Source organism: Notothenia coriiceps, unplaced genomic scaffold (genome assembly GCF_000735185.1).
Source record: "Notothenia coriiceps isolate Sejong01 unplaced genomic scaffold, NC01 NC01_scaffold00037246, whole genome shotgun sequence".
Lineage (NCBI taxonomy): Eukaryota > Metazoa > Chordata > Actinopteri > Perciformes > Nototheniidae > Notothenia > Notothenia coriiceps.
In genome coordinates this window covers 7,605,000-7,631,035 of record NW_011369947.1, presented here as the reverse complement: position 1 = coordinate 7,631,035, position 26,036 = coordinate 7,605,000, and the positions used below count along the sequence as shown (strand labels likewise).

At 40.9% G+C, this 26,036-nt stretch overlaps 1 protein-coding gene across 1 annotated transcript in view; it reads right to left on the bottom strand.

The window, feature by feature from the left end:
* LOC104966352 (receptor-type tyrosine-protein phosphatase mu-like) overlaps nt 1-24,219 on the bottom strand; it is a 28,469-nt gene extending 4,250 nt beyond the window's left edge. Inside the window, exons 1-6 of the mRNA XM_010795541.1 lie at nt 24,126-24,219; nt 21,749-21,871; nt 8,916-9,190; nt 5,334-5,412; nt 3,468-3,583; nt 1,523-1,697 (exon numbers count right to left, since the gene is read on the bottom strand). Coding sequence (XP_010793843.1) covers nt 1,523-1,697; nt 3,468-3,583; nt 5,334-5,412; nt 8,916-9,190; nt 21,749-21,871; nt 24,126-24,219 — 862 coding nt within the window. The remainder of the gene's footprint in view (nt 1-1,522; nt 1,698-3,467; nt 3,584-5,333; nt 5,413-8,915; nt 9,191-21,748; nt 21,872-24,125) is intronic.
* Between the last annotated feature and the right edge of the window lie 1,817 nt (nt 24,220-26,036).

Genomic DNA, 26,036 nt, shown 5'->3' with positions numbered 1-26,036 from the left:
AGCCTTGAGTTAGGAGCACAGCCCAGAATACTGTGTTGGAGCACAGCGAAAAGCTTTGCGGGCTCCAGGTGATTCTAACCAGGCCAAGAAAGGAGCCAGCTCTTGGACAGAGAGTAATTATCGCCCTTTCAGAACCACTGGCTGCACTACAGGAGAGCCCATCACAAGGGGGATAAGGGGGCTGCACTGGCCCAATCCGTATGGCGCTCAGGAAATACATGCAGCGCACTTCAACACGGGCGCATAAATCTGACTGAATACTGGCATGTAAGGCAGAAGTGATTATCTGGAATAATCAAGCATTCACTCTCCACACGTTAAAGCAAAAGGCAGTGTATGGTAATGAGGAGAGGGTGGGGGGGGGAACGAGCCGCTGTGTGACTGTAGCCGGCTCATAATCCACAGAACCACTCCGCGGTCACTCTTCTAAAAACGAGGCACGGAAGCGGTGAATACACATTTAAGGAGGATTTACGAGTCAGACACATTGCTGGGAGGGTTAAGCACTTGTTTTATGACTGGTACGATAAGAGGACATATCAGCCTTTTTTTTATGTGTGACACTTATAACCGTGAAAACGCCTCTTTTTTTCTTGCTGCGACGAGTTGGCTTATGCCGGAGTCATCGAGGTGTGACATCTCTGCAGAACTTAAAGCGAGATGCATTAAAAGATTTGATGAATCCTTGAATCTAGAGAACTATTTTAAATATTTATGACGAAGGCTCTCTACACTTTACTGGTTTGTATTGTATAAAAATAAATGCAGTAACACGTTGAAAGCAGCGATCAGCAAAAACATTGCCGTCTGGCGAGCATGTGTAAGTGCGAGTGATTGTGTTGCTGAATTTATGCACGAGTGTGGTTTTGAGTGCCTCCAGTGTGTCAGTAAATTTTCTTTGAGTACACCACTGAAACCCACTGATACACTCAGGCAGAGAGACTTTATCTCCCTCTTCACTCTGCTCTGTCTGGGCCGGGCCATTCTCACATGATTGACAGACCTCGATCTGGACAGCTAGGATTAAACCTATCAATCACAGAAAGCTTGGAGACAAAAAAAAAAAGAATGGAAAGAAATCGGGGCAGTAAATTCAATTGAAAGCACAGGGAGAAAATTGAGGTGAAGAAATATAGAAGGCCATTACCGGGCTATAGGGCTGTAGGAAAGTGAGGCCTTGCTGGATTTAGTTTCAGACGACTCCATAAATTCATATCAAATGACTGCAGGAGTGAAATATCAGAGAGGTTACTGTAAAGCCTTTGTGATTTCTTAGGTGGAATTGTGCTCGGTCAAGGACAGCCTTTACAGGGTAAGTATTAAAGTCCTCTAAATAACAAAACATAAACAGCGTGTATTTTTAGTATCGCCTTAGAGGACGAACACAGAGCACTTCCTGTTTGTCTCCTGTTGACTTTGCTGTGTGTGTAGAGGTCATGTGGATGGAAAAGCATTCATGCTGTCTGTGCCGAGTTGGTTCAGATAGGCTTTGTTTTCTCTCTGCTCTGGGACCAATACTCACGTTTTATGGTTAGTTCGCCATAATTGGACACTCCAACCCCTTTGTCTGAGTGGACGATGCAGCGGTAGCGGCCCGAGTCACCCTTGGTTGTGTTCTCTACATCAAAAGTGCCAATGAAGCGCCGGTTGTTCCAAGGTTTTGTGGCTTTCATCGGAGCCTCCCGTCCACCGATGCCCTGTTTGGAACCGAGACAAAGACACAAGTGAGCCCACAAAATGGAAAGGTTTAATAAGCAAAGTGGCCTGACCTTGTGTGTTTCAGAAAACACACACACACACACACACACACACACACACACACACACACACACACACACACACACACACACACACACACACACACACACACACACACACACACACACACACACACACACACACACACACACACACACACACACACACACACACACACACACACACACACACACACACACACACACACACACACACACACACACCTCCCCAGCTGTCACCCCTCACAGCAGGCAGATGGGGGACATTTGTTCATTAGAAATATTTCTTCATTACTGTCATCGGGGGACTTCACTTAATGTTTGTTTTCCAGCTCCTGTGCTAATGAGGACGTGTTTGTTAAAATGATGGAGTACCTGGCAGAGGACCTTTACCCAGCGTCATGCTCCCACTGATCACATGTGTGACAGTGTGCTTAGCAGCAGAGCCGGCGGGGTTATGTCTGCCAGATGCACTACCTTTGCTGCTCAGAACAAGGTCAATTCAAGACTGCTGTGCAGCTCAGTTTTGCCGGATATAGTACACGGTTTCCACAGAGCCAACATCTATATAGGTTAAGACCATACTGCGGTGATCTAAAACAACTGTAATCCCCTTCCCCCCAGACACAGAGGCCTCTGGAAGTCTGGGAACAGGTGAAAACACAAGGGCAATATAAAGCAATGTGGGATTTGTCTTATGATTTAACTAAAATCATAAGACAACCACTTGTTTTTCCTCAAAGTAACTTTTAAAAGTGAGTATTGTTATTAGTAGAAATTCTATACTTTGTCCATTGTACACGATTAAGTGTCCCATGGCACCTCTTCTTCACTGCCATCTTGTCAGTTCTTTCCTCATATCATTCATCATTTAGAGCTGTGGTGAAACTGCTAACCAGAAGTATGTTTGAGGTAACTGCAATTTAAATAGACAGTTGTCAGCCAATCAGGAAGATGTACTGTCTATGGTTGTGGTGAAACTGGTTTACATTTGGCTCTATGTAATTAGGGTTAAACAAAATAGCTCTTGCCTCATTCTTATGCTACCCTCTTCTTTTACCCAACCATGTGATCCATACACGTGGAGTTGTTGAACTAGTGCAATTATCTCTACAGTGTTATGGGTTGTTAGCGTCGGCATTCATTTTAGTTTTCCAGTTAAGATATTTTCCCCTTAAATCAGATCTTGAACTTATCAGGGTTCCTACACATTTTTCAAATCAAAATGTACTTGCTTTTACAAGTTTAAGACGACACTGATTTTGCCCTGACAATAACCCAACTGTTGGGAAACTTTGATTTACCCATTGTTGCTAAACACAGACAGTTGAACATTGTAAGAAAATAGTTAACTCAATACTCTGGAAACACAAAGCCCATCCCATCAAGCCTTAAAATTATTACAAATCCAATTCCATACTTTTTCATAGTGTGTGGGAACCCCATCTTATGCATTATCATGACTTATTTGAGAGCTTGCTAAATTAAATAGCATATGCTACATTTCTAATATCCCCATTTACAGTGGAAATAAGCCTGCAGCCTTCTTAGACAACAGCACTGAGGATCATACGATTACATATTCAGATAGGGTCTGTTCAGAGAGGCATGTTCGTTTCCAGAGGGCACACTTATAATACTGATCCCACCCTCTGATTTAGTCTTTGATTTCGAGTGTAAGTTACTCTAAAGCATGAAAATGGATCTCACCTGAAGCCAGAGGCGGAAATTGTCCCTTTTGCGTCCATTGACAGTGCAGTGAAAAGATGCCGTCTGTCCAGCGTTGACCTCCACTCCCTTTATGGTCAGGAAGTGAGGTGTGTTCACTGGGAGAACAAATGCAAATATTGATCAGACAGCTGCAGAAAAGTCATTTAAGAGTGAATGCTGAGTTGCAGCATTGCTTCATCAAATATTTGTGAGATGTAATCACTAAAAATGTGGTGCTTGTGTCTGCATCAAGCACCATGCTCCTGTGTCTAAAGCGTTACCCACTTTGTAACTCTTATGCCAAGATTTGTATGGAAAATGTTTGAATGGATATTGCTCCCGTCAGCGCCGGAGGGCAACATCGCTTTGTGCGGGAGATTTCAACCAAAATCCTTGAAATGAGACACCATTGGTGCACCGACCAAAAACACCGTCTTTAAAATGCATCCTTTCATAGATTGAGGGTATTTTTTTCCCAAAGCATTATTCTCTTCTCAGACTGTGCTCATTATCAGTATGCACACTGACTGGGATAGTGCATAGAAAGTAACTTATGTAGAACATTTTTGATTAGCAACGCTATTCTGCATAGAAAAATAGGGCAATTCGATGGAGCGACCTTGATTCAAAAACATAACCAAATCTCTAAAGGGTTGGCAAAAGCTAATTCTATCACTTTCATCATCAAGACTTTCATTTCTACTTAATATTTTACAAGCCCGTCTTTGAAATACACCTCCTTTACAACTTTGTCCTGTCAATCCATCCAGTGCCAAAAGAGACAAATCTATTTTTCTCATCGCTAATGTCTTCTTTAATGATGCAAAGAAGAGGCAGACCACCCAGTGGCATAATCACACCTTTGTGCTAGATATTCCACACGGTCGTATAAATAGAAAATGAATTGGCTGCGCTCCACCGACGAGTCTCTCTGATCACTTTGCTTATCAGTCAAATAAACCCTATTGCCACTGAGAGGGTTATTGATCCAAGCACACTTTCACACATTTAAACATTGATCACGTCGCAAGGCCTCATCGATTTACTCAAATACATTTATATGCAACACCTATCGCTATATAAATCCATTTTATTGACATAACATTTGTAGGAATTCAGCTGCTTTCTAATGGTTACCAGGTCATTAGCGCCACACAATCAGAGCTTAATACTTTGGCTATGAGGGGTAAAGTATAAATCAATTAATGAAATCCTGTGTGGTATTGATTTAGACTTAGGCTGTAGAGTGTGACAATCTCTTTGTATAAGATGAAGAAGAGCCATATGGAGTAGCATGACTCAAGGTACTCAAAAGCATAGACATGACATATCCTGAAAATCCCTTTTCCTTGTTTTCTAACAGCAGCAGCCTATCCCAAAAGCTGAAGCGGAAAAAATCTAAATATGCGACTGATTACATGTTCATTAGCTCCGCAGCGCACTCTAAAGTATATTCAGCGAGGGAAGCAGAACTCTGAACATCTGAAAGAGGAGATGCTGCACTGAATATCCTTGAGGGAGGAGAAACATTGTGGAATCCAAACACAAGCAGCAGCAAGTGTATTTGTTTTTTCATCCCTTTTTACGCAATTTCTCCCATCTCTCAAAGGATAGATTTAACACAGCCACTCCAACATTATATCCCGAGCACACTTCAGCATGTCGTCTGTATGCTCATAAATCTTCAGGGAGCTATGAGGAGGGAGGTTTACACTTTGGATTGACTGTAGCATACTGTTTGAAGGCCCTTTGTTTGACTGGGAGGCCTTGAATATAACAGCGATACAGGTATTTGGGAGGGTGTCATGGAAAGGACAATGAATGTTTGATGATATTCTTTTATGGCGAAGGGAAAAAAGGACTTACTGCACTGGTGGCCCTGGACCACGACGTCTTTGATGGCCAGCAAGCCACGCTGCCCTGAGGTTACGGCTTCAAACACAATCTGAGGAGGAGAGAGGACACTCATAACACCAATGATAAATGGGCAGATGTCTTCAAATGGCACTTGAGTGAGGCTGCCCGTGTGCAATGGGAAGTCCAGCTCCCGCTAATGCGATCTACTCTTAGCTGGGCCGCAGCTGGTCACACAGCTGCGGGCCACTGACGTTATTTCCACAATATGTCACAGTTGAAAGGTGCTATGACATGCAAGTGTTAAATTAAGTTTGAGCCCCGAGACGTTTAGCACACAGTCGGTGACAAACACATAGTGGGGAGAGACACGGTTGAGATATCATTCACTGATCAGTTATTCAGGTGCTTTTACCCCAAAACAATGCAGGTGAATGGGATTTTACTTGTGGATTGTATGACATGAACATTCCCATTCTTATACCCTTCTTTAGATTTATCTGTAAGTCCCCTAAACGTTCTCAAAACTTAATAGCTAGTTCTAAAGAGACTACTGAAGCATAATCTGTAAACCTGTTTGTTGTTCTGCAGTGATGTCAAATCCAAAAGCAATTACATATGCAAACAGGAAGTCAATGCTGCAATACAAGCTGTGATCCAAATCAAATAGTTAAGTTATAACGTAATTAATGGTCAAGCTTAAGTTAGCTAGCTCAGTTTTTCACTTAACGGTAAACAATTACAAACACTACACATAGGAATATACTGTGGTGCTACTGGTTTTAATTTTAAATAACTTATTAGCTAAATAAATTATAACTAGGCAACATTTTAACTTATACAACTTGTGCAAGTGACCCTTGGTTATTAGATAAATTATTTATTATTGTTCACAGTATTTTAAGCACTACTTTTTAAATAGGCTCTAAAAAAAACTTTTGACGAGCATATCAATCTCAAAGGAAAACGCCTCAAACCAAAAATATAAAAATATAAATATATCTTTGCATGCACGGATGCCACTAGATGTAAGTGTGATGAACATATGTGAACGTATGCTTGTTGCATTCAACAGTTGCTCTGTGTCTAGTACATGTCTGACATGTTTGTTGCTATATCTGACAACCGAAATCTGAAGTCAACTACAACTGTGCCAAGTATATCTACCATGAGTCTAATTTAAGGGCCAACATTTGCTGCAAAACAAATGGTCGTAAGCCCCGTCAGAGGGCGTGCCCCAGCAGAATGTCAGAGTTATGTACTCGCTGGTCTGCACTGTGTTAAAAAAGGAAAAAGAATGCCAGTCCCTTCCCAAACCCAGGGTGTGGTACAGACCCATTATGCCACCCACACTCACACTACACATGTTTCGCATTCCATTACTCACTAAATATAGGCCTATATCTCCCAGTGAATGGTATATATTAATGGAAATGTTCTGTATATGGTCTCACACAGACACAGATGTTCTGCTAGCCGTAGCTAGGCTGCACACGCTTACATCTGAGATTCCTTTTGTAGCCGGGGAATGTGGAGGAGGAGATAGTTACCATTGTCATCAGGGAGGCAGGATGCATTCAGATAAGGCTGTCTAATTATACATTTCTTTTTTTGTCTCATGAAATATGAAAGTGAATGTCTTGGGTGCCAATTATGGCCTCATTACAGGCTAATTTAAAGGAAATTAAAAAGGCCAACCACTCCATATATCACCACCAGACAAATGAACTAGCCCCCACTCTCTAATTGAAATCCTTTGTTTGTGCAACAGACATCAGTCAGCTTGCCTAATAGCTGTGATATAATTGATTCTAACATCAATGATAGTGCAGTGCATAATTGGGCCTGACCCACAGACTGAAAATATTCACATGGGACGAAAGCTGTTGGTGTCACAGGAAAGTTCACTGTTCTCATTTGCCGGCGAGACACGTGGTGACCCCACATCGAATGTCTACATCACCGCTCTGGCTATCCCTGAGGGACTTGGCTAAGTACTACATTACAGCAGGATTGATTAGCTCTGCCAATGGCTCTACTGTATTGAAATCAAGACGGATGAGGACATTTGGGTTTTTCTCTCTCATCAGGATTAATATTGGGTGTTCGTCTTATGCACATAGTACATATTTTTGAGCGATGTGCAGACCCTATTTAGACACATTTCATTTATTAAAAGTTAAAGTTTTTGCCAGTGTTCAGCAGCTTTGGAAATGCATGACAATCTCAATTAAAAGTTTTAGGGATGACCTGACAGATGAGTAATTATGAAAGGCTGAGGGGCTCATGACGACTAAAATACTTACCGGTAATTAAAAAATAATTTCCCAGTATCAGGTGGCTTCCCTTTGACGATAGCGTAGGTTACCGTGCAATTAAAGATACCTATAATTAGTGCCATGTTGTTAATTAGTGACAATTTCAAGCATTGGTCTCTCTTTTCTCTACTGAGAGTGGCACTAATATCATTAGCATCCTCACATTTACCAATGTTGTCACTTTGGGTCTGGAACAATTGCAAACAGAGACGGACCTTCCACTGGGGGTTAAGAGGCAACAGATGCCGGGAATTTCCCTGAGCACACTGGGAAAGATTACAAATCATTTCGGGCTGAGATGCTCAACCCATGTTCAGAACTCTGCAGAAACCCACTGTGAACAACATGTCAACAAATATTCAAGCGTCACTAAACTTAACATGGATTTCAAAAGCAGAACACTGTAGTGTGTTTAAAAGGTTTAGCTTGCTTGTTTTTGGCAAAGTTACAGTCAAAGTGTTATACAAACAAATAAAAAATATAAAGAAAAGATTAATTTCCCTATTTTTTTAATGGTTTCAGTGATGGCTAAAGCTTGGACTTGTGCATGTTGCTTTAGCCACTGAGGTCTGCACAGGATAAATCTGAAAAAAACTTTATCCAGATAAGCATCATTATGTCAGGCAAGGGTCAAAATCCTGTTGCCTTCCCCCTCTTCTCTCTTCCTTTTGTCCATGTCCCTCTCATTAAGGCTCCTATCTTGCATTCAGCAGTGAGAAAGCTCAGCGGTGTACCTTGTTAACCAAGTTATCAGGGTTGGCTATGATGAGCAAGCAGGAGAACTCCCCTCAGCTCCACTGTGGCCCAGCTCAGGCCATAATGAAATAATTCACCAAGGGAACATCTCCCATTGGGAGGTTAAGGGGTCTCTCTGCATCAATTAACATTTGATGGACTCGTGGAACAAGCCCCAGCGAAGACTAATAGCCAGGCAAGTGTGAAATCACCTTGCCCCTACCAGCAGTCATGTGCATTGGAAAGTGAAAATGAGTTTTCAGAATTGGAAAAAGAGAACAGGCTCAGATGGCAGGGAGAGAGAACAGATTGCCATGGATACAGCGGTAGCCCCAGAAATCAATAATCTTAGGTGTTTTGAATAGGCCATTGTGCAATTGTTTGGACATTCTCAAATAATACATTTTTCTTGCTCCACCCCGCGAGGCAGGTTTTAATGACTTTGGCTTGGTAATAAAGGGCTGCTTACAATGAGCAACCTAGTTTTGTGATGACACATTATGCAAAGAGAAGAATGTGGGATCACTCTGGGTTTCCTCACCTGGTAGAAGTTGGGCCAGTAGGTGCTGACGGCCAGCTCCACCTGTCCCCAGGAGCGGGTGGCCGAGCCGGACACGTTCCACACCGGCATCCCCATGGGACTGTTGTTCTCCTTGATGTAGACGTTCAGGTGTCCTGGGTGGCTGTTGTCTCTGCCTCCTATGTAGTAGTGAAAGGTAACGCAGTGGGTGTCATTCTCCCTCAGCTGGGGTGTCAGCAGCAGAGCCTTCTGCCCTGCAAAGCGTCCCGACGTATTCATCATCATGAAGGCCGAACCTGCAACACAGACAAGGCAATTTTATGCAACAAGCAGTTTAAAAATAGACGTAGAAAAAAGTCCTGCAATACTCCTATTTAAAACTGCAAACCCATTTATCTAGCGATGAATGTATGGGGAAATCATTTTTTAAAAAGAACTAATTATTACGATTAAGAAATGTAATTAGTCGTGATATTGATGATACAGTATATCATTACCGGGATTGAAAAGCCTTGAAGTACCTGCATTTCACGTTACAACCACTGAGTTTCTGAAGAAATACTTTTGATAATTCTGTGTTTACATTGATAATCTTAGACTTTAATGGTTTTTGTAACCTGGGGGATACAGTCATTTGACTGTGTGTGTAAAATGGGTGTAATACCAGTGTAATGCCGGTGTAATATGGGTGTAACATTGATGTTATATGAGTGTAATATGGGTCTGATAACAGTATAACATTACATGGGTATAATATGGGTGTAATAATGGTGTAATGGGGTGTAACATGGGTTTAATAACAGTGTAATATGGGTGTATTAATAGTGTAAAAACTGAGTAATATCGGTGCATTACAGGTGCTTGTGAGTTCCAAATTGTCAACAAGGAGGTGGAAGAAAAATAACAAATTCATATAATGTATCTTTAAATAAAGATGCCAAAAACTAAAAGTGGTACAGTTCTGTTTAATCCTTGGCAACATTACTTGGATCGTTTGGTGTTTTGAAGCAGGTGGTAATTTTACATAACAGAAAGATGTCCAGGACAAAAATCTGTTTATTCAAAGCCATCGGGTCCTTGGGTTTAACTAAATAAAAGGATGTAATATCATCAAAAATATGCAGAAAGAAGGTAAATGAAAGTGCTGAGACATTTTCTATTAGCGCTGGGGATTCAAGCAGTTGCCTCTTAATGAGAAAATGCTCTTACGCTTGGATTGATAGAACCTCTAATTTAATTTTTCCATCATTTATCTAAATACAAAAACCAAAAAGCGACTTATCGTAAAAATGCAGGGTGTTTTATGAGCGGTGTTTTTTTTCCCCTCAATGACTGAGAGAAGGGAAATGATGAGAAATCAATAAGTTTAAATCTATTTGCCAAGCCAGCCCCATTTGGATTTTATCGCTTCGGTTCAATATTAAAAGGTTAATCTAATTCTTTCCCCTCTTGCCAATAAAACACAAGTGAGAATTATTATATTGGCAAGCTTTCAAGGAGATGCAGAACACATTCTATTTGTCATCATCCTTAGCTTGGCTCGGTAATGAGATGGCACAAATCGTAACAGCATTTGAGACGCGGCCAAAAAGATTCAGTTTTTACTTCCGTTTTTTTGGAAAGTGTGGTAATGACTGGAAGGCACATTTTGCTTAGAGGTGAGACAAACAACCTGTTAGCAAATAGCTCTGCTCCCCTGCATGGGAGGCAGAGCAGAACGGTGGTGGATGCGAATCTTCTTCATTAAATTTAACATCTGGTGATTCACTCAGATATGGTGTTAAAAAGGGTGAATTACGTTGACTAAATCAGCAGGCTTGGTCCCCCAGTGTGCCAACCAAACAGCCTCTCACAAAACCCTATTTGTTCCTTCAATGACTCGAGCTTGCCCACTTGTCTTGTTGTGCTGCACTTGTAACGCTCACCAATTCCATCTGTCTCCAGCTTCAGATAACGAGTGGGGGTTCTGTCATGTTTACACAATGAAACAGGAGGAGAGGGAGCAGAGGAGGAGGAGGAGCAGTGAGTTGTGATGACACCGAGTCAGCCTCCGCTGCTTTTTTTGTCAGGTGGTAGCAAGTTGTTGTTTAAAAGGATCTTAACGTGTTTTCGATCACATCATACACAAGAAGATCTCGACATACATAATTGAAACAGAAGTAAAAGCATGACCGCAAACCAGAGAAACAATGTGATACTGCAGGTGAACCTGTGCATCATAAGTGTGCATTATTGTATAATGTAGAAATGGAATACAGATTATGTGAGCGATAAAGTGTGCTTTAATACAACCTTTTATGGGTAAGCTTACATTTGGCTTAGATGTCCAAAATTAATTATGAAGTTATTATGAAATGCATTCAAGAACTAATGTACTACTGTATTTTAATATACAATATATATATGTTTAGTGTATTATTGTGCTACTTTTCCCTTTCGTTTCTTATGTTTATATACATTTTTGTATTCAATTTTTTAAAATCTTTTCATTATTTTTTTTACTAAATATTTGTGTTATTTATTTAATTATTTTAATTATTTTTCTCAGAAATGGCGCAGCATGAAACCTGATTTCCCCCAGGATAGATAAAGTCTTCTAAATCCCCAACACTTTCAATTAAATCTCATTGTCTTTTGTTGTCATGGAGATAGCTCAGTGCATGATCATCACATGACTCAAGCATGGAACACTGGAACTACAAAACTACTGCCATGACAACTGAGCGGTTCCAACATTCCATGCTTGGATCACATGACGACAACTGAGATCTCTGCTGCGTTCACACCGGACGCGATGCGAATATTCGCTCGGGGGCTACAACTACAACAACAAAATGAACATATTTTACCGTGATTAAAAATTGTAATATACGTTTCAAAATGATTCCGAAGTAACAACATACTGATACCGGTTAGTAAAAACCATGAATTAATGCTTTGACAAGTCTGCAGACAAGACGGCAGGCGAAACACCTTTTAAAATGCTTGTTTTCTGAATGAAGATCGGATCGACCAGGCTAAGCTAACGTTGTATATGCTCCGTCCTGCTGTCCACACTCATAACAACGGCCTACAGACATAAATAAACCAGCGACTGTATTCGCCACAGTCTGTGTTTTGTACTTGTTTAACTTTTGTCCAGTTTCTGAACAGATATGAGGAGCTGTGAGCTCTGACTGCTAACAGCTAACGGCTGATGTTTTGGTTTTGCGGTTCTACGTCAGTGACGGCAGGCTGAGATCCTCACCGCTGATTGGGTACCGCGAGATCGCGTCACAGGAATTTGGCGCTCGGAGTTGAAATTGTTTTGCTCGAGCGGTTATCGCGGTCCCCTCCAATCGCGCCGCGACATTCGCATCAACCGCTTCATGCTCGCCGTCGGAGCGAATTCGCGTCCGTCTGCATCTCTGCATTGACTTTACATGTAATCGCGCCGCCCCCAAACATTGCATCGCGTCTTATGTGAACGCAGCATTACAGATGTCAGTAGTTACATTTACTCTTTGCATGTAGTAAAGTATATATATATATTTTTTTTAATATAAATTGTACTTCTGGGTAGTAGATTTGTGGCTACATTTGAGATGATATGAAATAACAAATATGTACTCCTACACCCTTACATTTGGCTAAACGCTTCACACCACATTTAGCTATAAATCACTTTTATATCCAGCCGAGCTCAAACGCATGACAGTGATTTTCAGACAGCGAGAGATAAGATAAGCCGTCCAGCCAATCATAGCATCCTAGATATAATGTGGCTGTACCACCTCCAGAAGCCCCATCAAAAGACTACAGTTCAAGATCATGGCAGAAGATGTCTCCTTCAGATCAGGCTCATGCACATCTCTGACCCAACAACCAGACCAGGCTCCAGGTCATAAAGCTACTCACTACTTCTTTACGAGCTCTTACTCAATAAGTTATTTGTACTTTACTTGAATCAATACAATTCTAAAGAAGCAATACCTTTAATTGAGTACTATTTTTATTTACTCTAACCTCCACTGACTAGCACATTATGCTTGTGGCTGTCCTGTGGTATAGATCGCCCTGCACAGCATGATCACTCTGTTATGATCCACTGTTGTTCTCCCAGAGCTTTTTAATCTATTATTCACTTTCAGTTTGTCTCTGATTCAAGTGTTGAGGCGCTAATTATTTCTGAGGCTGTGCAGGAAGTTGTGTCAGGTACAAGCAGAAGGGCAGGCGATGAGTCGACTTTGAGACACTCGTTTGTCCAACCTCAATCAGGTGCCTTGATATGAGGGCTGCAAGGTCTCTTTAATAACTTTCCGCCATCTGCTCAGGTGCCCAGAACACTTTTGTTTTTTTCCCTTTGAGGCGTCAGCAACCCTTGGTGTGATGTGAACCAGCACTAATAATCAGGTGATGAATAGTTCAGTTGTAGCTCATGTTACAAAGACCAAAGATGCTGGCACTAGGCGTTCTTCCTTTGATTAAAACAGGCTGTTTACTTTTCATTGCAGAGCAGCCATGTTGTGACAGTGTTGCACAGGAGATTCATGCATAGCACCGCTCTTTGTTGGTAATTAAAGATGAAAATATCATATCCCTCAAGCAGCTTTTGTAAAAAAAAAATGTACTACTGCGTTGGTAAGTAAGTCACTTCTAGTTTAATAAAGCTCAGAGGCTGTTAATATTAAAATGCATTTGATTGCAATACATGTAAATATTACAACATTTCTTCCTCGCTGCCAGTCGGGTTGCAAAACTGTTGCAATGACACTCCTGTCACCAAGCTGCGGCCTTCAAACCGTCCTGCTTTGGATCAGTGAGCTCGAACACAACAAGGGGGCTTTCTTGTCCTCATTATTGACCACCACAAAACATAAAAATGTATTATTTCAAGCGACAGGCCATTGTGCTGCCGCTGTCATCGTCTAACAGGAGAGGAGAAGATGACAGGAGAACACTGATTGTCAGTCATTTCTCTGCTCTTATATTCTAATGACCACATACTCGGCAGGACCTGCTGCACCATGACAAGCTAATTAGCCAGTGAGACTAAGAGCAAATTATAATGACACTGTTAGCGCTGAGCTAATGTGCTAGTGATGCACACGGGTGTTTTCTCCCCCTCTACTCTTCCCTCTATCTCTTGCGCCTTAACAATAGCGGGTTGGACACCAATTAAAAATGGAGTGCTCTCGGCACACTCAAGGCCCATGTCTGCGACTCTGTAAAGGCCAGGGCTCGGCTATTGTCTGAGGTATTCAGAGGAACAGATTTATTATTATTCCAATGTAGGCCACCTTCACCTTCCATTACAATGACGGCTGAACATGGAGAACATGCAGGCTGGTATGAAAAATGAATTAGCAAAGATGAAATGTTCCTGCTGCAGATGCTACATACATTCATGTTGCCATTCTTCACAAATGAAGGGCACAGAGCTGAAATGGAATTGTATTATTTTCATTAGTCTAGAATATTTTATTCATTATCGCTAAGGTTACTGTGCCCAAATGAGGGCTTTTAGACAAAAATTGAATTTTCAGTCCACAAATGAGAAGTTGGAAAAATGGATTACATTTGGTTGTAGCCCTGAAAAAGACATGCCAATGGAAATTAGTAGTGATAAAAGGATAAATCGAGCTAACGTTATACACATTTAAGTCGATTAAAATGAGTACGCTAACTCACATTTCTTAGAAAAGGTGATTTTAAATATTTTAAAAAGGAAAATCATAATTTGACACTCAATTTGATGTGATAAACAACATGGACTCCAGTTTTTTGTTTATTGTTTGATAAACTATCTGATAACTAGGTGTAAAACTATTTCCTGCATAATTTCACTTTGAATGATTATGTTCATTATGCATTCAGTTCTTACTTAAATATAAACATATTCAGTTCTTGTTAAAATAGATTTTCGTAGCATTTCTATACATTTGTCTATCGTTGATTTGTCTTCACTCAAATAAAACCATAACAAATGTTCAGCTGTAGCTGGAAATTGAGCTATCCAAAATTAATGGTCTAATTTTATAATGAGCCATCCAGATAAAAAACCATCAAGGCTACCATTAGGTTAATCTTTTCACCTGTTACCTACAATCTACTGGCGATTGTAACCAATTAAGCACTAAATTACCTCCTGAGATGGTTTTCTAGCACCTAATTATTCTGTTGCCGGCCTTTTATATAGCAGCAATGGGTCTTCAGCAAAATGTTACTTTATTAACCTGAGGAAACAGGCACAAAGTAATAACTATAATCCATTCAGACAAAGTTATGCACAGTATGAAATCCTGCATATGAGACCATCAAACTCAATTTAGAAATGACAACTTTTCAGTACAATAATGTCACGAAACTTAATTTCTATTTCCGGATTTCCGGCAAAAAGTCTTGTGTCTTTAGAGTCTTTTTTAATCACACCGAGAAGGTTAGAAGTTGCTGGAAGAGTAGACTGATACCAGTGACCCGAGTCGTTTGAAGAAACTACTCAAATACTTTTATTTCATAGCACCTATTATGTATTTCCCTTAAAAAGGCACAGAACATGTCACTCATGCACAATAAGGAAGATGTAGTAACCCTGAGATGGTTAAGTGGCTCCATTTGTACATTTTCTTTTTTCTCTTGGTTCCTTTTCTTTAAAAAGATACTAAAGTCGTCTTAATGGGAATATAGTCTAATGTAATTTAGTTCATACTGTACAAATAGGGTACTGTCTAATCCTAATCATCAAAGTCTACAGGCTGAAGATATTTAGATTAATTATCAGTTGAGTGATGGTCTGAGCGGAGGATATAATTTGCAATAATGACTAGCGCTCATTATTTCTCCTCCATTCAGGTCCTGAACTCTGTGAAAATCATTATGTGAGGGAAATCAGAATGAAGGGGCGCTCTTTAAACCCAAACCCTCGAGGTCTCATTTGCTAATAAAATTCACAGAGGTCACCACCGCAAAAAAGCACGGCTGCCGCTTCGGAAATGTCAATGAAGACAGGGCTATTCTCACTGTCTGCCACCAATCAAAAAATGCTCTCGCTGTGAGGGTTAGGCTGTTAATGTGAACAGCCGCGGCCTCCTCTCAATTTCCTAGAACTTTCCCTGTGTCCCTTTAAACATGAATGGATGCTGATAAAGTAACATGGAATAAGTTTGGGCTCTATAAAGAAAGAGCTGCCAGGATTCTCTGATGGTGTCAAACAGATTCACCCATAAACCATCCATCATGCGGACCCAATTCAGCCCTGTCTTTTTAGTCAGGTGGAACAACTGACCCTTATTATGTTCCCTGACAGCATCCTTTGTTACTGCGTGTCAATCAACAGCAATTCTTAATGGCTTAATATGTCATCTTAATATGCAGGACGCACTATTGGCGCTCCGCTACAATAAATGGGTCATATAATGGCCCATTTGTCTGATACAAACCCATTACACAACAGAGTGTTCATGCGAGTCACCTATAGCTGCATCATTAGCCTTAATTGTACGTACCATGCGAAATAATGGGAAAAGATACAGTATGCAAATATGTCCTCCATCATGAGAGTAAAGTGTGCCGTCATACAGTAATCCTGTTTATAGTAATGGATGCAATCCTGTTTGCTAACGCCACACAATACATGCTAAAATCGAAAAATCGCAGTCTCTCATCCCCAGGAATTAATTCACGGATTGATCAGACGTTATAATTTGCTGTTCCGTTTTGTCCCCTAATCCTATAATGGATGACTCCTTAACCTCACAACCTTGCCAACACTGTGCAAGGTGTGATTTTCACACAAAGTTTCGAATGGCTCAAAAAGCAATTAGCTTATTTTCAGACGATATTGCCCCTCCCTCCTCAAGAGCAAATCCCATCTTTTGCTGATGTGATTTAAATTCTGATTACATTTCTGACGTCCTTCAGTCAGTCGGTGTTCTTTCCTCTCATATTTTAAGTGTCTATCCTTCTCCTCTTTCGTTTGAACAGCACATACAGAGCCGTAAACAATACTCGCTGTCCAGGTAAGCTTGAGGGGCTTTGAGAATTAATTACCTCGTGATTGAAATGATCAAAAAGATGACCAGTTTGACTTTAAGAATGATCCCTTATCCATATGCAGCAGCCACACTTAAAGAAAGGCACCCTTCTGGGTTCAAGAGTGAGCTGCATTAGCATGAACGCATTGTGAACCCGAGAAGAAAGAACCAGATCGCTGTTACCCTATGAAGAACCTCATTCTGCCAATCCTTCACTATTGTCTATGTGTCATTATCGACCAAGGGCGTGCTGTCAGAACAAACACGCTACGCAACAAAAACATTCTACTTCTCTCCCACAACATATTTAGAGCAGACATTAACAGTTCAACAATAAGTCATTTAGCAGGAGCTGCTTCCGCCATTGTGTCGAGGATAATACAAAAAGACCTAATTAATCTCAGTTAGAAGACCTTCTTTCCCCTCCTCCTGCCATTATTCCCCAGAACGAGTCCCAGGGGAGAGTCAGGGAGCAGCAGCCTACTGCTGGCACCATCCGTGACTCCATCCGAGGGAAGGCAGCCTCTGCACCAGCTGGGGCTCACTAAAAACACATTCCTTCTTTAAAGGCATCCGGACACCCCACGCAGCACCAAACTTCCCAACAAAGTCAGCTTCACCCATTCTTCTTTTACAATAATGCACCATGTTGGAGAACTTATAACAACAGAGGGCAGGATGGAAACCCAGAAATCAGTTCTTTGATTCACGCCTGGTAATTTCCCCCTCAAATAATTTGCATTCCAAGCCAACATCTGACATTTTGACAGAAGTGCGTCCAGCTCCTTTCTCCAAGGCTGAATGAGTGTTGTCTTGGCTCACATGTTTTTATTTTCATTGTCCAGGGCACATGAGGTTTGTTGGTAACAACGGGACTGACAGTGACAGCTCTGCCGGGGGTTACTCCAGTTGGCTCGGGAGGAGGGAACACACTGGGGAGAGCCCGAGCGGAGCCTCAGAACAGGGCTGAGCCACCCTAAAGGAGCCAAAGCATGCAATCAGGGCTGTGCGGATGGATAAACAAGACTACTCTCCGTCCAGACGTAGCAATTAGGTAGGGAGCGGATTGTCGTAAACAACCAAGAGTTTCATGCACCGCTTCTCTCTTCTTCGTGTGACCAGAGGGCTTGTTTTTCTTCGTTGCGTTTCATTTTGCTGCTTCCCTTTGAGTACTCTTTTATTTACACGTCATGTTGGAATTGGGCCATTTTGGTCTTTGGTTGCAATATTAGCCTTGCAGGATGAATGAGAATCCTCAGATGGCTGACATCAAATTCTGCACAAGGCCTCTCATGACTCTGTTCTGTACACGTAGCACAATGAAACGGCACCTTTATTCAGGATGTTTTTCTATTGATTTCACTAGCCTCTGATACATGACTTAGCAAGCAGATAAAGGGTAGCAGCTTTCAAGTCTGAATGTTTTGAACCTCTAATAAAAAGGAGGGAATCAGACTATTTCATTATTAAGATTTTCTTTTTAAATAACTTGGATCAAGCCCAATTCTTTATACTTACAACTTCTTCTCGGCTCTTAAAAAGGGACCCACTTATGCATTTGGGTTTTTTTACTTTCCTATGGCTTGTTAGATAGTTTTTTGTGCATGTAAATGGTCAGCAAAGGCTTAAATTCCTTCGAGAGGGAGATCGAGCTACAATATTGTTATGGTTGGGAAAGATTGTGGTCATCATGTAGTTATTGTTAGGGCTGGAAAACTAGAGCACTTGTTATGGTGAGGGAAAGCTCATGGTAATGATTAATAAAAGTCTAACTTGAATTGTATGTCTGTTACAGAACACCAACTCCTCACACGTCATGCTATACCAACCGGATCTCTACATGTTTTCTTTCCACTTGACAGAACTCTGCTGCCCGGATCATCACCCGCACCAACTCATCCGACCACATCACCCCCATTCTCACTCAGCTACACTGGCTTCCTGTACGCTACCGTATTGACTACAAAAATCTTCTACTCACTTATAAAGCTTTCCATAACCTTGCCCCCATCACCGACCTCCTTCAGGAGTACACCCAGCTCCGCTCTTCGTCCGTAGGACTTCTCACCGTCCCAAGCTCTCGCCTCAAAACCATGGGTGCTCGAGCTTTCAGCTGCTCGGCTCTCAGACTCTGGAACTCCCTGCCACTACATATCCGACAGTCTGATTCCATAACAACGTTCAAAACCCAACTCAAAACCCACCTGTTCAAACTGGCATTTTCTTTATAAACTGTACCCTGTGTCCTTTTGTGTCCTTCTGTAGTCCATTTCCTGTTTGTCTTGTTTTACCCCGGCTGATATTTCACTAAATCCACTGTTTTAATTGTTCCCTATATTGCCCCTATGCCCTGTAAAGTGTCCTTGGTCGCTATGAAAGGCGCCCCCGCAAAAAAGTATTATTAATAGGAGGTGATGTCAGGGATACTGGTATCTAACTGTTTAACCTCTGGAAGGATTGGATTTGCCATGGAAACTCAGCCAGGTTTTAATCATAATTTAACACATTTACATTGACATTAAGAACAACCAGAAACTGCCTACAACCAATTTCAGAAGTGTTTGAGGTAGCAATGCCTTCTGTTCAGAACAATCTGTTCTGTGAGTATGATAAGGTCGTTTTGTCAAGATTCATAAGTACAGGTTGAGAGTGAGACAGCAATCAGAGGTGAGATAGCTTTTCCACCAGTGTGGCTTTCACCTAAATGCATTTTCACCCATCAACCCTCTCTCCAGTCGCCCTAAAACAATTTCAACCGTCAAGCACACTACATTTCACATCCCTTTCACTGCGGTCAAAGAGGAGAGATTACAATTTTACACGGCAGGTTGAGTGCTCACACTGAGAAATGGAGAAAGAGCTGCAACCTGTTAATTACGCACAATTCAAGTCGCACAGGAAAACAAGCCTATCTGAAGAGCACTCAGACGAGGAAGCCCAATCAGGGACACCTCTTAACCAGACACGGGATTTTAATCAGATATGTTAAATTTAGACCGTCGCACGAGGTGTTAATTTGTAGGTCAAGGCTTTCCCCGAATTTGCTGTAACCTTTGCCGAGCCTATGTGTCCGGACATTAATCAATTGCGATAGAAAAGAGCAGACACTTCCCCCTCCATGGAAAGTAATTTCTCTGGGGCGGTTCAACACGCATCATTCCGATGTACACACAAACAGGTCTGGGCACTGGCTGCTTAAAATTAGTGCGGGCCTGCTAATTAATTCCCCCTCTGTCACTGGGGGCGCTCGGTGCAATCTATCTGTGATGCAGCCTTTGTGAGATTAGGCGTCAGATAGAGGAGGAAAACAATATCCATTAGTTTGCAACGCTACCTTTGTTATAACACAACAAGAACGTCATTCCATTAGTCTAATTCCTTAGACACTTGCTGATATCCCTGCATTTCAAATCAGATGAAAGGCGATCAATGGAACATTAAAGAGACAAATTGTGTGCGACAGACACAAAATGCAGGGAAAGCATTTTAATGAATTTCAATATGTGAACGACAAAAAGGACTTCTTTAATTAAAATGGATCTTTGTATTTTGAAATCAAATGACGCTTTGTCTCTGGTTATGTGACTGTGCAATAGATCCTGTGGTTTTTACTCAGGTAGAAAGAAGTTGCTTGAATGTTAATACAAAAGAAGGAAATAATGTAGAAATTCTAGAGTATAATGTAGAAGTATTAGTAATAGTAGTAGATGTCCGTAAAAGCTACAATCAATATTTATTAGTCTTTGACACTAAATTGTTTGGATGCAGCCTTATAGTATATTTCATTTATATGGAGCCCTTAGCCTAGCCTAATTAGAAAAATGTCTCGTGTAAACGTCACATCATTAGATCGAACTGGCCATTCAGTGATGCATTTCATTCAGTGAAAACTATATGTAAAAGATAAGTGTTATGCAAATGCTTTGTCAAATTAGTTTCCTGTTGGGAATATTGATAGAAATTGTGCGTGTAGCTCGCCTACTTGAGCCAAGGAATATTTACTTTATTTCAGAGGTCTTTATCATAGTGAATGTCTTGGCGGATGCCGTGTAACAATGACGAGTAGCTTAGCTTTGTATGATCAGTCAAAATGTATGTCTGATATGTAGTTCCTCATTGGCATGGATACCTTTAACAACTGATTTGATTCCTATTATACAAAATGTAATAATGCACATTTATATAGCAACTTTCATAACATTGAAAGCACCTCAAAGTGCTTAACAAGAGAAAAATAGTTATTAAAAACAAAGGTATTAAAAACAGACATGAAAACTTTCAAACAAGTATTAGAAAGGGAAAATAATTATGAGACCAGAAATAGATGGAATTAATTAAAAACAATATCATAAAAGCGTGTTTTTAACTCTTATATCGATATAATGTTTGTCTTATTTCTCTTTTGTTTGCATGAAAATCATATACTTTAAAAGAATATATATTAAATATATAAATATGTATTAAGAAAACACCAAAAAGCTGCTTCACCATTCATTTTGCAATACATTGTTGGTTAATTGAGCAAGCCAGCAACTAAAGGAGCAGTTTCAAACATGATCAAATAAGCTGTAGCTAAGGAATGAAGTTACTAAACCATTAATGACCTCAAAACAAGCAAAAACACATTTAAAATCAATTGTAAACATTACAGGTAGCCAGTGCAAGGACCCAGTATCCTACTGGTGTGAGACAATATTTATTTATTTGAAAATATTCTGTGCAGAATGCTGATTCTTACACAAAAGAATCAATGTCATATGTGCAGACTATTGCAGGATGTATTCTCTATACGAGGATGGAAATATTAGCTCTACTATACACAGCCAGTGTCATGGTCCTTACCTGAGGGCAGCCATGGATCTGATGAAGGCTTCTCTCTGGTATTGGCCTGCTCCCAGTCGAGGTCATCGTCTCTGCCTTGGCTGTACCCACATGCTGCTAGCGGCTTCTCAAAGTTACAATCACCTGAGACAAAAGGGAAGAATTGTATATGGTTATACAGTTTTTCCATTAACTTGCTGTTCAACTGAATGAATATATAAATTCAATTTTACCCTTTTTTTTTGTATCCAACGGTATTCATAATACAATATGCCAGACAATGAGATGCATTTAAGTGAGACAGAGTGAAGGATTACTTTAGTAGGCGAGGCACAACATACATTACCATCATTAGCAACACGGCAGTCCAATTTCACAATGACAAGTATGAAGTGTCTAAACTCTGTCATCGTTAGGGATTATGTTCCAAAACTGCACCACCATCAGGGATAAATTGATTTATTTTCATTGCCGGCCACAGAACTTTGCTGTTCATGCGCCCTTACTCCACAGAGCCACTAATCCTTTTTACAGCTGCTTGCAAAATGACAGCAAGCAACCATTAGGGCCAGGCTTCAACCAGGCTCGGCGTGTGATAGATTAATACAAATACTCTTTTATTCCTCGCACCTTAAAAGGCCACACAGAGAATGTGAGGGTTGAGCTTCCCCNTATTTTATTCTTTAACTCTGCAGTTGTAGTATACTATAAAAGCAAGGATATTAACAATCTAACCTAACCGTGGTTATAGTAAGGCATTAAATCTAGTTTAAAACTAGATTTAATGCCTTACTATAACCACGGTTAGGTTAGATTGTTAATATCCTTGCTTTTATAGTATACTACAACTGCAGAGTTAAAGAATAAAATAAGTGGAATGAAAGTCCAAGGACTGAAGTACAGTACAGGTTGACAATAAATACTGTTGCTAGAAATGTTTGGCATGTTATTAATAACCTGCCAACCAGGTAACATCTTACCTTACTTTGAGTCACACCATAGAGCCAGTACATTTTACCTTTACCGATGTTGTCCAACCAAGCTTTACCATTTGATTAACAGGTAGATTGATGATCTGTCAGCTATAACTGCTTTTTGACCCCCTCTATAGCTTGATGCATGTCTACAGGGCAGCTAGCCAAGCTCTATCCCTTTATGATGCCCCCTTTCTTTTGCTACAGCTGAGATTGAGCAGATCTGTCTCTGTGGGTCTGAAAGGACACTGTTTGCTAGGTTTGATGTGTCTAATTAATGCTATTGTTGCCTCGAGGCTTGAAAAGAAAGCCACCTCACCATCTCAGATAACAGTGGTCTGGTTTGTCACCTACAATAGCTGGCAGTCATGTGACCTATAGGCTAGGGGTTTATATACCGTCTGAGGCAAGGCGAATGAAAAGCCTTGGTTTGAGGCCCATTGAATTTGTGTTCCTTTGTCAGTGGGAGAAAAACAGGGTAGATTGAGTTTTTGGTCTGCAGGAAGGTTATAGGAGGACCACAATAAGTCTTTTTTTTATCATAGCCAGCTGGAAGTATAATGGTGAATTGTGTTCTATGATATTGGCTCTGCAAAAGGTAGATTGCATTTTTCTCAAGGACACATCTTCAAACTTCTGTCAGGAAAGAGAGAGACATAGAGTGAGAGAGACTCTGCATTTATAGCCGTTTCATTATTATTATTTCACTCTTCTCTATCCCTCCATCTATCCGTTCTCAAAACACGACGGAATTGAGACTTTGAGAACAGATGTGCTCAAACGATACTCTGGTGACATGCTCGTAAACGTATTCTCTTCCTACTCTAGAGCTGCATCTTCAGATCCTCACAAACAATTATCATCGAGGTTGTTTGTAACCTCAGCTCTTAAGCCTCAAGAGAGTGATGAATAGCTGTAGTTTAGTCAGGCTTGGCAAGTTCTTTTTTTCTGCTGTTTAAAAATTTGAACTGAAGTGCTTCTCAAGGTCTTTAAATGTTTCTATTCCTTGTCTTTAATTATTCATGGTCTATCTGCTGTAATTTTTGTCACAGATTTTCTCCATCCTTTTGCTGAATTATAGATGTCCCATTCCCCTTGCTAGGCGTCCAGGAAGCACTCATTCAGTCTGATTGTATAACTCAAGACTATTTCTCCCGTCTCCTCCTCAACTAAAGGACAGGAATGTCAGTAAGGTTTGGATTTATATCCCGAATTCCCCCCACCTAGATAGCTAGATCTTGGATCCCATATATCTCCTAAGTAGGTGGCTCAGAAAACGCAGCAACCATTTCACAAAGTCAAGCGGCTCACTTTGATTTACACTCTCGGTAACACCCTGAGTTGAATGCGACATATGCAGGTTTTTGGCGACAAATGACAACGCCACACGGGCCATCTGGGGAGAGTTGAAGTTGAAGAATCACCTTGGTAACCTCCCACTGCTCCTGTACAGATTGCGAGCCGGTCGGTAAATGAGGGCTTGTGTTCTTCCTGTGTGTAAGCCTTAACCACAGGCATTTTCCCAGGGAACCTGAACACGAAAGACAAAGGCTGTCTGACAGTAAAGATGGGTGTGTGGGAATGTGTGTGTGTGTGTTAAGACGGATGGGGGAGGATGGGGTCATTCCTGCCTGTCACTCTGACCCCAATCACCGCACAGCATATTGGTGGAAACGAAATGAAAGATTGATTTAACCAGTTCCACCTCCGCTGCCTCCACTCTTCCCATCAACTGGCTGTCCATTTGTTTTCATCCGGTTGGTGGGCTCACCTTTTGCCCCTCAGGAAGACTTGCTAGGTTTGTTCTTTTAATCCCTCTAAATGGTCAGTGAGCAGCAGAAACTACTTCCCTCTGACATTTTATACCCTGTTACTTATTCCACTTCCCTTTTTCAAAATCAAATTTTTCAATACTGCAATCGACAAGTGCAATTTTTTATGATTTGGTATTTGGAAAAAATCAATTTAGCAATGGCAAGCACTATCACCTGGAAGCCGTAATGTGCATTTTGGTGTTTACCTTTCCTGTTGTGTGTTTTATAAATGTGATGGTGCATAAAAATGGTCTGCAAAGGCTAAAATCCCAAGGTTTTTCTCCCCCCACCCCACCCGAGACGCCTCCATTGGACTCCTTTGTTTACTTATGTAACATAGTGACATCACTATATAACACTTGTGGTTCTATTGGCTAGCGCTCCAACACAGGACACAGAGGTGGGACATCTCTAAGCGGTTAACCAATCACAACAGAGCGAGCCAGATAACCAATCAGAGCAGACTTGTGGCAAGGGGTGCAGCAGCAAAAATAAAGCACTTTTGAAACATTAAAGCATGTAAACAGTTCACAGTAGAGGCACAAAATACAAATATGAACCTGGAAATTAGCATAATAGGGCCCGTTTAAGTCCATCGCTGCTGTGGTTTGCATCATGGTATACTTACTTTATCTCCACCCCACTAAATGATGCCTTCATGATTAATAAACTGTAGAACCCCTTTAGGCTTTACTGGGCTCTCCCAGTATATGCAAAACATGATGGGAGTAAGTCATTATTAATTCATGAACTAACTGATTTCTATCTAAATATACAGTATGTTTGGATTATCAGGCATGTAAGTGGATGCTTTTGTGTTGCGAGTGGCAAACTATTTACTACTTTGTTTTCAAACCACTAGCACTTGATTGATGCATTCTGCATGAACAGAATTGCACACTTCGCACCAGTGTCATAAATCAGTCAGTGAACAGAAACAAAAATGCATCATATATTTACTTCTAAAATATGCAAAACCTACTCCCTCCAGTAACATTAATCCAATGTCAACTGAGAATATACCTCAACTTCTTAACAAATAAAACTGTAGATATTGTCTCAATAGTCCAATTAAAAAAAACTAGTATCAAACAGTTAATTTGATTTGTGTCCGTACATAAAAGGAGAGAACCTTTTCGTAACATGAATTTCCTTTTAGCTCAATTCATGGTCAAAATTGCAATTTAAAAGAAAAAAGGTGAATAAAAATGACCCCTTGGTTCGAAGCATATTCACTGCATTTACACAGATTAGCTTTTTTAAGGCAGCATACAGTAGGATGGTCAATCATGAACAAATATGGGCACTGACTTGGTATGACTTGACATTGTTGGGTCGTGTCATCTATCATCCTCCCGTGCTGCTGAGGTCTGTCTCACTTCGCCCCCGCCGCCCCCCCTCAGTTTGCGCTCTCCCTTTCGTTTCAGGCTGTAGAGAAGGAAGCGTTCGGCCATTCATCTCACCGCCTACGCTTCAGGTGTCTCCATCAGACCAAGGTGGCAGGCAGCACGGGGGCCTCAA